This window comes from Stenella coeruleoalba (genome assembly GCF_951394435.1).
Source record: "Stenella coeruleoalba genome assembly, chromosome: 6".
Classification (NCBI taxonomy): Eukaryota; Metazoa; Chordata; class Mammalia; order Artiodactyla; family Delphinidae; genus Stenella; species Stenella coeruleoalba.
The window spans coordinates 104809192-104823351 of record NC_137151.1 but is presented as its reverse complement, the minus strand read 5'-3'; the positions used below and the strand labels follow the sequence as shown (position 1 = coordinate 104823351).

General features: G+C 37.3%; 2 protein-coding genes across 2 annotated transcripts in view; both read right to left on the bottom strand.

Moving 5' to 3' along the window:
• The window catches only part of SPAG16 (sperm associated antigen 16), an 885716-nt gene that overhangs the window by 620079 nt on the left and 251477 nt on the right, over positions 1-14160 (bottom strand). The gene's annotated exons all lie outside the window — the stretch shown is intronic.
• Positions 8516-9063, bottom strand: LOC307187793 (non-histone chromosomal protein HMG-14-like). Its single transcript, XM_079924325.1, has one exon. It carries the CDS (start codon positions 8926-8928, stop codon positions 8620-8622), a length of 309 nt encoding a protein of 102 aa, XP_079780451.1. The 5' UTR covers positions 8929-9063; the 3' UTR covers positions 8516-8619.

Genomic DNA, 14160 nt, shown 5'->3' with positions numbered 1-14160 from the left:
GTGAAGCAGCAGCCATATTTCTTATGCTCAGAAGGAGGCTGCGCAGACTCAAGAGGTGCTTCTGTAGCTCATACCTGTTGTCATTCATCTGCTGACTCCACTGATTGGCATGGGGCAGCAGCTGGGCCTATGACTTCTCCACCATCCCCTGGATCTTCCTTCAGCATCTCAAATCCTTGGGACACGTTTCTGCTTACCTTCAAGAAGGAAGTACCAGTTTCTCCTGTGGGTTGGGGAGAGTGAGAACTGACACATGCTCCAGACTGTCCTCATGGGCTCCAGCTCACACGTGTGGGTTTCAGCTTGCCTTTGGTCTCTCTCATTTTATACCCTTCTTCTTTTTCCTTCCTAACTGCCTGCCCTACACACTTCAAGCTCCAGCATCAGATGCAAAATCAATAGGCTTACACAGGCTGTTGTAACCAGCTTCCATAATGCATATGGTCAAATCCTTGTAACAAATTGTAACAAATGTGCAGGCACATGCAACTTTTGAGCGATTCTGATCTAATTGATACAGTACTTGGTAAATATCAAAGGAAATGATTTCAGGGCTTTACATTCCTAGCTGAAGTCCACATAAGGGGCCTAATAACTTTCAAGCCTACCCTAAAAGAAGTCCTTATCACCTGTAACCTCAGGTCTGATAGATCTGAAACCAAACCCAAAACCTAATCACAATGGCTGAATTACAATGAAAATTGATTTCCCAAACTCACATGATCATTTTTGATAAAATTAGGGCACTTGGAAAGGAATGGGACCCTGAAAATTAGGATGAGAACATATTGGCAAACTTAGATAAAATTGGGACACCGAACTCCTAAATTCTCTCAAGAGCAATCACATGACAAACTGCAGAAATTAAGGCTATAATTGTTGAGTTTTCCTTCCTTATTTTGATACAAATGAATGTCATGTATGTGCATGCATGCTTAAATACATATATATGTATTTAAAGCAAATATGACAAATACTGTTTTATCCGCTTCCCACTCACCTATCATGTAACATACAATGTGTTAATAGTTAACAAAATATGTCTCACTATTTAAGTTATAGAATATCAAAGGGGGGAGTGTGAATCAGCAAAAAGAAGAAAAGACACTTTTTAAAAATGGAACTTTGCATGCTGCTTGTGAGAAAAAAATGAGTGTATATTTGTTTATAAGGCAAGATAATTGTTATATTTTCGTATTAAACAAAAGCATGACTTTGTTTACCTATAGATTAAATATGGCTAAAAACAGTTTACTGTTTTCAACCTAAGCTTTCAGGTTGAAAACAGTAAACTGTAGTGACTTTATAATGTGTCAACTGGGCCAGGTTGAACTATGTTTCCCAGAATTCCCTTCTCTGTATATTTCCAGTTAAGACAGACTGCAAGAGGTATTTTTTCCCATAAGATTTTGAGGACAGAAGTAAAGCAGTAGACATATGAATTGTTACCCTCAGTATGCCAGGGCAGGGCCCCAGGTGCTTTTGTAGCTCATACACATTATCATCGATCTGTCTGCTCATCTCTTTGGCATGAATAGCCCCCAAGCACAAAATTGATCCACCTTCCCTAGGATTCTCCTCCAATTTCTGAGCCAGGTGTGTGTTTAGCTCTGAGACAAACGGTGCCAGCTTCTCTTGCAGGACATCTATAACATCAAGGCTGGGGGCAATGAGAACGAACACATGTTCAGTCCATTCTTATGGGTTCCAACACCTGCCCATGGGTTCCATCTTGTCTTTGCTCTCCCTCAGTTTACATCCATCTTCCCTTCCCAACTAATAGAGATTAATCAGCTCCACAAATTGCATACAGTCAAACCTCTGTTACAAATTCCTTATTCCATTACCTTTCAGGGAATATTTGTTGGTCTTTTACATTTATCCAAACACAATTTCATGGTAAGTAAAAGATTTTTAAGCTAATTTTTATTAGACTTGAAATAAATTAAAAACTGCCTTTCTTCTCCTTGAGAATAGAATATAATAAAAGTCAGGAACTTCCTTTTCTTCCTTTTTACAGATGGATCGGTATGGAATGATCATACTTAACGTCATGACAGTGTTTGGGCCCTTTTATTAAGAATGTTCTCTGATGTTGAGTCCTGAATAATTGGATGAATAACAAACTCTGCAATGATCTTCTTAATAAAATGAGCTGTGCAAAATCAAATCTATTTTACCCTAGTTTATTTTGCTGCTTTTATTTTTCTCATCTTCCAGAATTCTGCATGATTTTTCATGATGAGTTGAGAAAAAAAAATCCATTCATAACTATTGCAACCAATGAGGCAGAATGAATAGACTAGTCTCTACCCCCTCATTGTGAAACTTCCTGTAGGAACACAAAACTATCCTCATCCTCTAACTCTACTCCCTTTATAACATTGCATCCGGATAACCACAATAGTGATAGTGTCTTATTTTTCTAGCTCACTCTTCTCTGATCAATTCTGCAAGTTGCTATTAGGTAAGGTGTCATGAAACTCACTGTTCAAAACATCATTTTTCTGCTTAAAAATAATTTAACTGGTACCTTAGTTGTCTGTGATTTTGTTCCTAGTATGAAAGGAAAATCTACTTTACAATTTATAAGTGAGCAATGCAGATTTTATTTTAAAACGTGACAATAAGGAATTTATATTGTATATCTAACAACACATACATGCATCAATTGTCCTACATTTTCATTTAGGTTATTTTCTTTCCAACCCCCAAAATACTTTATTCATCTGTTCCTCTCATGTGGTTATGATGGACTCTTGTTCTTGTGGCCACAGGATTAGGCAACTAACCTCAACTGGATCAACTGGGGTACCCAGTCCTGTTCAGAACAGCATCTGACCTGAGCTAGGCAAATCTGAGTACTCGCCTGAGATTTTTTAAATTTGAGTTGAGGGAATAGGATATAATTTCTTTTCTGATTGCAGTTTGTGTGTTTATGAGCCTGCAAGGCCTTTGACCAAATATCCTATGACTGAGAGAATGAAGAAATGAAGAGAGAAGAAGAGATGAGACAACTACCGTGCATGCCTCTGTGTGTGTGTGCGTGCACCTGTTACATGCCAAAACTGAAGTGTGAAATTTTTCCCCTTTTCACTATGCTGCTTTAATCTAGACATTACAATGAGTTTTTATGTGAGAGTGAGTGAATTCATTACATTGCTGAAGCTGCAGGTGGTCTATAGCTCAATCAAGGTGTTAATTGGCTGCCACTAAGTGTGGTTTGAGGTTAGTGTGGCAGATGGAATCCAATGAATATAGAGTTTTGTTATACAAACTATAGATGTACTTAAGCTTTCTACATCTGTGCTACACTTTTTTTCAAACAGACATAGGTGATAAAATATCTGCTACTTAATTAACACCCTTTGTAGTCATTCACAAAGTTAGATTATTCTGAAACTTGCTCTGCCAGCTATAAATGTTAAAACTTTACTTGCTATTCTTGGAGATTTTTCTTTCCTTTATTTTGCAAAGTCTAAATTGAAAAATATTCAAGTCTATCAAATGAAGGAGAATACAAATGATTAATGAATGAGTGAATGGATAGATAGAGAGGTAAAGTAGAAAATTTCTGAAATTCTGAGCTGGTAATCCTATGAAAATAAAAACAGTAGCCAAGCTAAAGAAATTATTTCAGAGGTTAGACATTTCTGGGTAAATAGCAATTTTTAAATCTCCTGGCTCCCCTTCATTCTCAAGTCCAACACGTCTACCTTCTATAAGCCAAGAGGCTGCTGTGGCCAAAAGGGAGGAATTAATTACAGGAGGCAGCTGAGCCTTCAAGTCTCCTTTGGTCCTGATGAAGATCCTTGGGACATGACTTATATCTGGTCAGGCAGATAGAGCCTGGGGCCTGGGGATGAAAAGACTGATGGTTTAGATTAGGCTGAAACAGAGCCTCAGAGTTGGGGAACAGTGCCATATGTTTCATTGATGTTTCTAGTCTGGATGGCCTTCAGAGCTTGGAAGAAGAGCTACAAGGTTCTCTACACAACTAAGTCTAGGGCTCTACAAGGAGACTGGTGAGCAGAGATGTTTTCCTTCTGGGACCTCAACAGGAACTCTAAATCTTCCTGTTGCTAAATCAAAGACCCAAAGGAGCAGAGCAAATGCACCATTCACCACTCTAGGGATCACCCCAATATATGTTATGCCAGCAGCTAGCCTTGAGTCCTGAACAAAGGAGAAAAGTAATAGCTTACTCCTAAGAAGGGCTCAAAACAGAGAAGAAAGAACTGGTCCCTAGAAAAATAACAGTCTAGAAAAACAAATAGCACTCTTTGTTCCACACCATGGTATACAGAATGTGATCACTCATAGACCGTGGCATGTAACATTTTCATAACTGGTCCATACATGGCCCTTTGTATTTGTGAATTCATCCTTTTTGAGTAGTATAATAAGCAACTAAGAGTCCACCATACGCAATGCAGAAAGTAGGATTCACCAATCATTTATATCTATTTATGGGTCTTCCCTCATTCTATTCCCTCTCTCCCCTCTCCCAAGCTCCTTCTGAGGCTTGTGTTTGCCATTCCCTTTCTTTTATTTTCATATAGTTTTACCTCATCTTTATCATTAATAAAAACTTACTTTCATTTCAACTGTATTATGTTTAATTTGCTCAGGTTTATATTGTTAGAATTCATTCATACCATTGTATACCATTTGTATTAAGTCAGGGTTCTCCAGAGGACAGATCCAATAAAATATAGAAAGATATATTTAAGAGAAGATTTATTATAGGAATTGACTCATGTAATTGGCTCATGGAGTCTGACCATCTGTCATCTACAAGCTGGAGAATGAGGAAAGCCAGTGGTGGAATTCAAGTACAGAAGGGAAGTCTGAGACCCAGGGGAACTGATGGTGTAAGTCCCTGTCCAATTCTGAAGGTCCAAGAACCAGAAGCATTGATGTCTGAAGGCAAGAAAGGATTGATATCCCTGTCAAGCAGAGAGATCAAATTCATCCTTCTTCCAATGTTTTTGTTCTATTCAGGCCCTCACTGGGTTGGATGATGCCCACCTACATGGATAAAGGCAATCTTCTTTCCTCAGTCTACCAATTCAAATAATAATCTCTTCCAGAAACACCCTCAGAAAATTCAGAAATAATGTTTTACCAGCTATCTGGGCATCCTTTTGCCCAGACAAACTGACACATAAAATTAATCACCAAACCATTGTAGTTTATTTATTGTACTGCTTTGTAACAGTCTATTCCACTATATTCAGCTACCCTCCTGCTATGGAAGCATATGATTTGCAAATCAATGGAAGCATGCATATAGGAGGCAATAACTAAACAAAGAAAATCTCACTTGCTCAAAAATAATGAAGTCTCTAGATTAAAATGATCAGCAATGGAGGCATAAATAATGAGAAAAATCATAACATTAGGTATATTCTTGCTAAATTACTGAACTCCAAATGTTACCAAAAAAACACAAAACAAAGAACCTTATAAATTTCCAGCATAACAGATAAAAGAGGACGAAAAGTTAAACAAAAAAAAATTAACCACCCAGGAAAATATTGATATTAATACTCATGTTAACAGATGCAGTCATCACATGAACTTTGTAAAATATGAATAAGCAAAAATAACTTAAATATGATAAATATTATTTACCATAATCAACAGAAAATATCACTTTAAAAACAAAACTTTAAAATTATTTTAATTAAAATCAGGAAGCTTATAGTGATATCAACATTATTATTTAACATTGGAGTTTTGAGCAATAAGAAAAGAAAATTAAATAATACAAAACTTTTTTTGCTAACATGATTTTAAACCTAGATAATCTAAGATGTTCCCATAAACCACTAGAATTAATAAAATAATTTATGAAATTCTCCTACATAAGACACAGGTACCAAAAAAAAAAAAAAGACTATTCTCTCTTCTAGAAAAAAGAATCTAGAAACTAAAATATATACATCTATGTTTTCCTCCTTTTCCAATACAATGCTGTAAAACTCAAATGGGTTAAATCTACTTACTTACTAAATAATTCAATGCAACAACTGATATCATTGGAACTAATTTTGTCTCTTTTAAATAAAAATGTAAGTAAAGAGGTATTAAAACTGCATAGATCTTTGGATGCCAATATAAGCTCTGCATTTCTAAGAAAGTATAATTTGCCCAGTTAGTTCAACAGTTGAAATCAACAAATGTTTACAAATTTAAGTTTAGAAAATCTTGCTATAGAATGATTGCTATATTAATCCATGTGCTTTGACAAGTATAAGACTGCATAACATACTAAGTAGTAGTAGTAGTAGTAGTAGTAGTATGTATTGGGATAATTTTTCTCCTTTTAGACCAAAGTAACCATTGACAGGGACACAAAAACATTCCATTGATCTTTGTATCCCAACTCCGATCCTCTGCACTTCCTATGAAGTTACAGCCAGACTGTCGTACTCAGGAAACCACCATGTATCAGGCACCATCTGTGCAAGACACAGTTGGGGAAAAGGTAATGCAGAGACTTAAAATTTAGTGTAATACCAGTACAGACCTAATTGTCACACAAGATCGAGTATAAGAGGCTTCCATACCATTGAAGGAATTGCAAGTGATATAAGATCATGCTTCGTAGAGGATCTTCTTCACATGGTTGGGGAGATGGTTGCAATGGGGTTAGAGGTGCTTTACATGAAAATCAGCCTACGTGACTCAGTGCTCTCAACGCCAATTACCGAGGATCTGAACTCTGAAATACTATTTTTCTAAACCACACGGTAATAATTTCTTCTCGCCTACAAGGCTTTCTTTAAATAACTGGAGGAATTCTACTCATCATGTAAGACTGTACTCAAATAGAATCATTTCTAACAAAGTCTCCCTTTACTTCTAAAATTCCCTACTAATCATTTCCTCCTTTTTCCTCTCAAAGCAGTTTTATGCACTGTTTTAGCAATTTCAACGTATTATTTTAGGTGTCTTCCTCCTTTACCACACCATGAACACTTACAGCATCCTGTCATTTTATTTTCAGTACTGAAAAATTAAAAGAACTTAATAATTGACTATTGGAAGAATGAGAAGGAATGAATAAATTGACAAATGAGCTAAATGATAAAACAGTCCTGAGATCTCAGACATACAAACAAAAACAGTATACCAATGGAACATTCCACAAAGTAAATGTACCCATAGTATAAATACCTTAAAGCTCTTTACCAGGCATAGCCCATCTTTACCTTGAAGTCAAGCTCTCTGGCCCAGCTAGCATTTCACAGAGCAACATCACTGTCACTAGTCTCCGCCAGTCTTTAAATCACCAAAGTCCAAAGTAGTATTTCTCTGCCCCCTCAATCCAGAAATGTCACCATGGAAAACTTACAGCATTTTTAAGAGTGTAATACTTTGTCTACACAATTCTATTCAGAGAGAATAATATAGACCTTAGCACTGCCTCACCTATGTTCATATGTCCTGCATTGCTTAAAAAGCCAGTGAACAAGGCTGTGCTCTTTTAACATTAGATTGAAATTTCACTTCCCAGTGTTACTACAGTCAACTTTTCACAAATTTGTAAATATCTAGTTATGGTTCAATCATGAGATCAAGTTTTCTCAGCAACTAAGTTTCCAGCCTATTTTTTGTGAGGTCAGGAAAATCCTGAGTGTTTCGTAAGATGCAAATGTTTCCAGTTTTACAAGTAGCCCCAGGAGCTGAATCAGGCTCCTGATTTCTCCCAGGAGTCTAGTAAAGCACACAGTAAATTCTACCTATTATGACACTTCTGTGCACCTAAAAATACAGCTGGTCCTTTGGAATTTTTTTTTCTTTCATAATTGAGATTTTATTTGTTGTTTTGAGGATCAGTACACAGACATTTCAATTTGTACACAATTCTCAACATACGTACCAAAAACCTAAAAAATCATGTAGTTGTGATTCTTTTCTGAACAGTTATTCCAGTGACTTTCCAGCTTAAAATTTGGGGGCAAATTTTCCTTCACAGGATATCAAGTACCAATATCTTCAAATATTGATATGCTGTTACATCGTAAGTCCCACTAATTCACAATTTAATATCACATACACTACATACTCAAATTGTCAATCGTTCACAGCACATTAACAGTTACTAGAAGAACTGGACTACCATGACCAAAGATGTTACAGAGTGCACAAAACTCTGCCCAGGAGAGCCAAGATCAAGGGGTGAGTGGTTTGCTTTAGGAAACAATTCTACCAAAAACAACGTGGGAAGAGAAGTAATTTAAAGTGTTTAAGACATTAAATGCGCAACTGACTCCAAACTGCCATGTAGTATGCTTTGTATTATAGGATATAAAAGCTACCCTCCATCTGTGGAATGTTAAGCTGACACCCAAGACAATCAAAGCCTCCCATATTCAATATCCCACTATTTTCTGGTTGTACCAAAAAATAAACAACCAGCAAATGATTTCAGCTCTTAAAAAAAAGCATTTACACTTAAAAAATGGGATGAGGTGGGATTCCTTCCTTTTTAAAAATGTTTCTAGAGCTACTAAAAAAACTTGCATTTACAAAATAGTTGATAAAAATATTCCTTTGGATTGTACAAGAAGGGAAACAGGGACCACTGATAGGACCAGGTGTGTGCTATTAATCAGACTTGGCTTCTTTCTCTCCTGCTTCATCAGAAGCTGGGCTCTCCTCATTTTTAGTTTCTCCATTTTCTGCAGGTAAGTCTTCTTTAGTCTCTTGGTTAGCCACTTCAGCCTGCTTTCCCTTTGCTCCCCTTTTCCCTTTTGTTTGCACTTTTTTGTCGGAAGATTTATCCTTTCCTGTCGCCTTTTTTGGCTTCGTTTCCACTTTTGCAGGAACCGGTTTAGCTGACAACCTCGCCGATCTCCTCTTGGGCTCCTCCTTCGCCGCCCCCTCGGCGGAGCTGACCTTCCTCTTGGGCATCATCGCGGCAGGGCGGGCGCGTGCCGGGTGCCTGCGGGCCGCGGCGCGCCGAGAGCCTTCGCGAACCTGGGCTGCCTGGCCGCTGCCGCTCCTCCCGCCGCCCGAGCTGCTGGGACCCGGTCCTTTGGAATTTTTATGCACTGAGTGGATTTAGTCTATTTATTATCTGTATATTTAACTCTCATGAAGAGTCTTATTACTCATCTAGATGGTCATTATTCAAAGCAGTGTACAATTTCACCAAAGAAGAGGTATGTGCCAGATTTAGAAAATTGGTTAAGGAAATATAAGTTCCTAATGCCTGATCATAGGACATTGCACCATGGACTCATTTATTTTGCATATCATTACGACTTACAGATAGACACACTTGTGTTTTACTTGCAATTTCCATCTTCTGTTTCTTGACTTGGTTGCTTTGCAAAGTTTACAGCCCATAACTAGTCTTAATTGAATTCAGTTTTTTGCGTGACATTACACTTCTTCAAATGGTTTGGGTCACTTTGAATTTTGGTAATATCTATCTTTACCTAAATGCCAACTGTAAAAGTATTAAATATCCTATTTACCTCATCAATAAGGAAAATGGATTGACCTAACCAAGGTACTCCTTTTATTTACTCATTCATTCCCTTATTCATTCATTCATTCAAAGTGTCTACTGATCATGTTGTATGTGTCAAACACTATGGAAGGTGGTGAAAATAAAGATATAAATAACAGTGCACCTATCCTCAAAGTATCTAAGAGAAAGAGAAGGAGCAAGCTGAATACTCTATTACAGTGTTCTAAATGCTATGATAGAGGTAAGGCAATAACTTTCTCAGATGAAGTAACACATAAACTAAGGATTGAAAAAACAATTTTGAAAGGAGTATTAAGATGTCAGCATAGTTGAAGGAGCATAAGTTTTAGAGTCAGAAATCCAGAATTTTAAGACAAACTCAGTTAGTAGGTCACAATGGCTGACGTTGTCCCTTCAACAGCCTTAACTATAAGAGCAATGGACAAATTGGTCAGGATGAATGGCACCAAGAATCACAGTAGCCACTTTCTCAGAGTCGTTGCCACCAAGGACTACATGTGTTACTAACCCACAGCTGTAGCCGTAGCACCTAATCAAGTGACTAATAACATTTAAAAAATAAATCTGGGAGTAAAGTACAACTCAAAATATATTCCAGAAGATCCCTGTGCACATTGCCAAAAGAGAGCCATAAAATTGACTTTACATTCTTTAGAAACCAACACAAGGAGAGAATCATGATTGGTGTCATATTTTAGTGCCCATTATAAATGAACAACTCAATTGCCATGAAGGGCCATGCCTATTTCCTATCCTGTGGACTTAGTACAATTTGCACTTATACTTCCTCATGGAGTAGTATACCAGCCCTGGGCCAGTTTGCCTTCAGTTCTATTCCTCACTTCTCTACTCCTTTGCTTGATGCTGCAGGGGCTGATATGAAAGCCACTTCCCCCCAGGGTCCCCTACCAGCTGACTTCCATCTGGCTTCAGCCAATGGAAATTATTAACTGGAGATTGGAGGGGGACAGAAAGGGAGCAGCCAGGGTATTTCTTCCCTAACCTCTCTAACATGAACCTCTGGAAGGTGCTGTGTCTCTGGCTCTCACTGCTCAGGTGGCACTTCCTCCTTCCAGGAATCCTGATCCCCTGAATTCAGGAATGTCACCTACTCGCTTTGTCCCTCCAGCTTAGCAATGGTAGCTAGTCTGTCACTATTTTCTCATTTTCCTCTTCTCTCATTTGGTTGCTCAGTGCTTCCATCACCCACATAACCACTCTCCTGCTTTAAATTCCCTCTCCTCTATTTTAACTACTTAAAGTTGTTTCTGTTTTTGTCAACTGATACTGAAGGCATAAGTCAAATCCTCAATTATACCACTTCCAAAATAATAATGGTAAGTTTTACAACTCTATGTCTTACAACATTCCTCAGTGTGGGCTACGGCATAATGTATACACAGTTCAATAAAAGTAATTCTGCAGTTGTACCAGGAGCAAAATGATGCCAGATACCCAGCTTGATGATACCTGGTTAAAAATTCTGAATAAAACAAAGAATATCTAGAAGAATGGATAAAGTTACAAACAATTCAGAGACCTCCAAAAATATATTTTTCCTCTCAACCAAGTTTTAGGTAAGTAGTAAAGAGCAGAGAGTATGTGTTTCTAACTAGTACCTAGAAGACCATTAAGAGCACTGCCATACTCCTCACAAGTCAGTAGCACTGGAGTAAAATCAGCAACCAATAGGGTACCCCCAGGACATGACCTCTGCTCCCAAGGAGCTTACATTCAAGCAGGGAAATTAGATAATAACCAAGTAGCAAAGAAACAAATGAATGAAAAAGAATGCGATTTGGGGTAAATAATAGAAGAAAATAATATAGCAATGAGATAAAGAGTGATGAGACAGGGTTGCTGTGGTGGTGATAGAATATTAGATTGGACTGTCAGGGAAGGCTAAAGAGGTGCTATGAAGCTGAGGCCTGAAGGATGACATGGAGCTGATTTTATGAAAATCCAGTGAGAACACTATTGACAAAGCCACAGTAAGTGCCAAGGCCCAGAGCAGAACAAATTTGGCCTGTTCTGAGAACTAGAAAGACAAACTCGTTTCTGAATCAGAAACTTGTACTTTCTAGTTTCTCAAACGGCAAAAAGTACAGAAGTACTGGAAAAAACCCACTTGCACTTGCACTCAAGTAGCAATTAATTTATTAAGAAAATGGAATATGTAACTGTGAACAATATAAATTCCCAGAAAACACTCTAAAATTGATAGCAAACATACCCCTAGGTACATTATTCCACTTGCTAAACTGCTTGAGCACTGATTATGTTCCATTGACCATTATGAGTGTTTTAAATGTTCAAATCCATTTAATCCTCATAACCACCTTATGAAGTAAGCACTGTTATTATTATTATATCCATTTAGAGCTGAAAAACTGAAACACGGGGCTTAACATGCCCAAGATGATACAGCTGTTAACATAGAGCAGTGGTTTGAACCCAGGTTATCTGGCTCAACAGATAACCTTCTTAAGCACTATGTCAAGGTATTGCGGTCAAAGGCGTGGAGAGTTGATTCAGACAAACCTGGGTTCAAATCCCAGCTCTGTCACTGACGTAACATAACAGCGTGCAAAAAGAAGACATCGTTTTTGTCATGGTAATTAACTACTCCTCTACTGATATTTTTCAGTCTTTTCTTTCAAGGCCCCAGGAAGGACATGTCTTCAAAACTTGCCTTTGTCACTTCCTGAAGCATCAGCCTCTAGCATTGCATTAGCCTATATGTCTTAACTTTTAAAAAGAATATTAGAGATATATTCTTAGAGAATAGAAATGATATGTTCCAAATAATTTTTGAACATGCTTTTTAAAGCATGTTTCTGGAGTCACAACAGAGATTAATGTATCTCCTAAATGGGTTTTATTGTTATTTTACTTTTTCAAAGATGATGATAAATAGCTTGAATTATTCTTCAAGTACTGATATTCTCCCTTTAAAGGAAAAAATTACCATAATATAATTTGCTCTAGTATAAGCATTTGTAATTTAAAATACTGATAATCAAAACCCAGAATGCAGATATATTTTCCCTCTAGCTTATATTCTACAAGATTTTGAGATATTAAAAATAAATCAAAGATACAGAAAAAGGTATTTTCCTTAAATTGGTGTAAATTCTTTATACCATAGTTTATCTAATTACTAATTAAACCTTATGGAATTGATCTAATAAAGTGCCTTTTAATTTTCTTAATTTATTTAATTTATTCCTCTATTAAACAGGTACCATAAAGAATAATGCCATATAATCTTCCCGTATATAAATGGGATAAATGTCTGTTTGACCCTTGAGAGTACATTCATTGTACAGAATTTGGATATTGAGGAAAGAGTTAAAGTTGATAGAGGGGTAGATCCATTGATGTTTATTCTGGTATGTTTGGATTATGATTAATATATGTCTTTATGCGGGCTTCCCTAGTGGTGCAGTGGTTGATAGTCTGTCTGCCAATGCAGGGGACACGGGTTCGTGTCCCGGTCCGGGAAGATCCCACATGTCGCGGAGCGGCTGGGCCTGTGAGCCATGGCCACTGTGCCTGCGCGTCCGGAGCCTGTGCTCTGCAACGGGAGAGGTCACAACAGTGAGAGGCCCGTGTACCGAAAAAAAAAAAAAAATATATATATATATATATATACATATATATATCTCTTTATGATTTTTTAATGTCAGTTTTTTAATGTTAACCAATATGGCTTACATGCATTATATGCTTTTAAAAGTGCCTAACCCATTCCTAGTTAAATATTTATTACTAGAATAATCTGCCTCTCCATTTAAATTATTATTTTTCAAAGCAGATCAAATAAGTGCACATTATTCTTCATTTAAAAAAAAGGGGAGACTAGTTTAGTTGCTAGGTAGAATGCTTCCATTTCTTTAGAGAGAACAAAAGAACATGGCATAAAATGGGCACATAATATAAAAGTAGAATACTACTAAGAAAACCCTGACTACTTCAGATAAGCCTAAAGGTGGATGCTTCATGAATATTTTCAAGTCTTCTAATATGTTACTTGTCTATCTTCATCTATTGCAAGGGAGACAGAAAATATACAGTCCAGGCAAAAACCATAAAATTTTACCTTCAATTTAGTGACAGCATAGCAAAAAAGTTTTAAACACATGATAAACCAGTAACTGTTTCACTTTTTAAAGAAAAGTAAGTAGTGGATTGTGATACAATAAGAAATATATATTTGGGCTTTGTCCCCAGTTCCTGGCACACTGCTCCTAAAACTCCTGGAATCTCCAGAGTGCTGAGTTTTATATTATCATATTTTATATGCTAATGAGATGACTGGTACCTGGAGGCCCCAGATAGTTTCTGGATGGGTTCTGGTCACCATGATTAGAGGACTGGAACTTTTAGCCCTGCTCCTAATCTCTGTGGAGTGGGGAGGCTGGAAATTGAGTCAATCACCAATGACTAATGATTTAATCAATTATGCCTACATAATGAAACCTCCATGAAAACTTCTAAATGATGATGTTCAGAGAGCTCCTGGTTGATGAACACATCAGGCAGGAGAAGGGTGGCACACCTGAAGAGGGTATGGAAGCTCCATGCCACTTCCCCCATACCGTGCCATCTGCATCTCTTCCATTTAGCTGTTCCTGAGTTTTATCCTT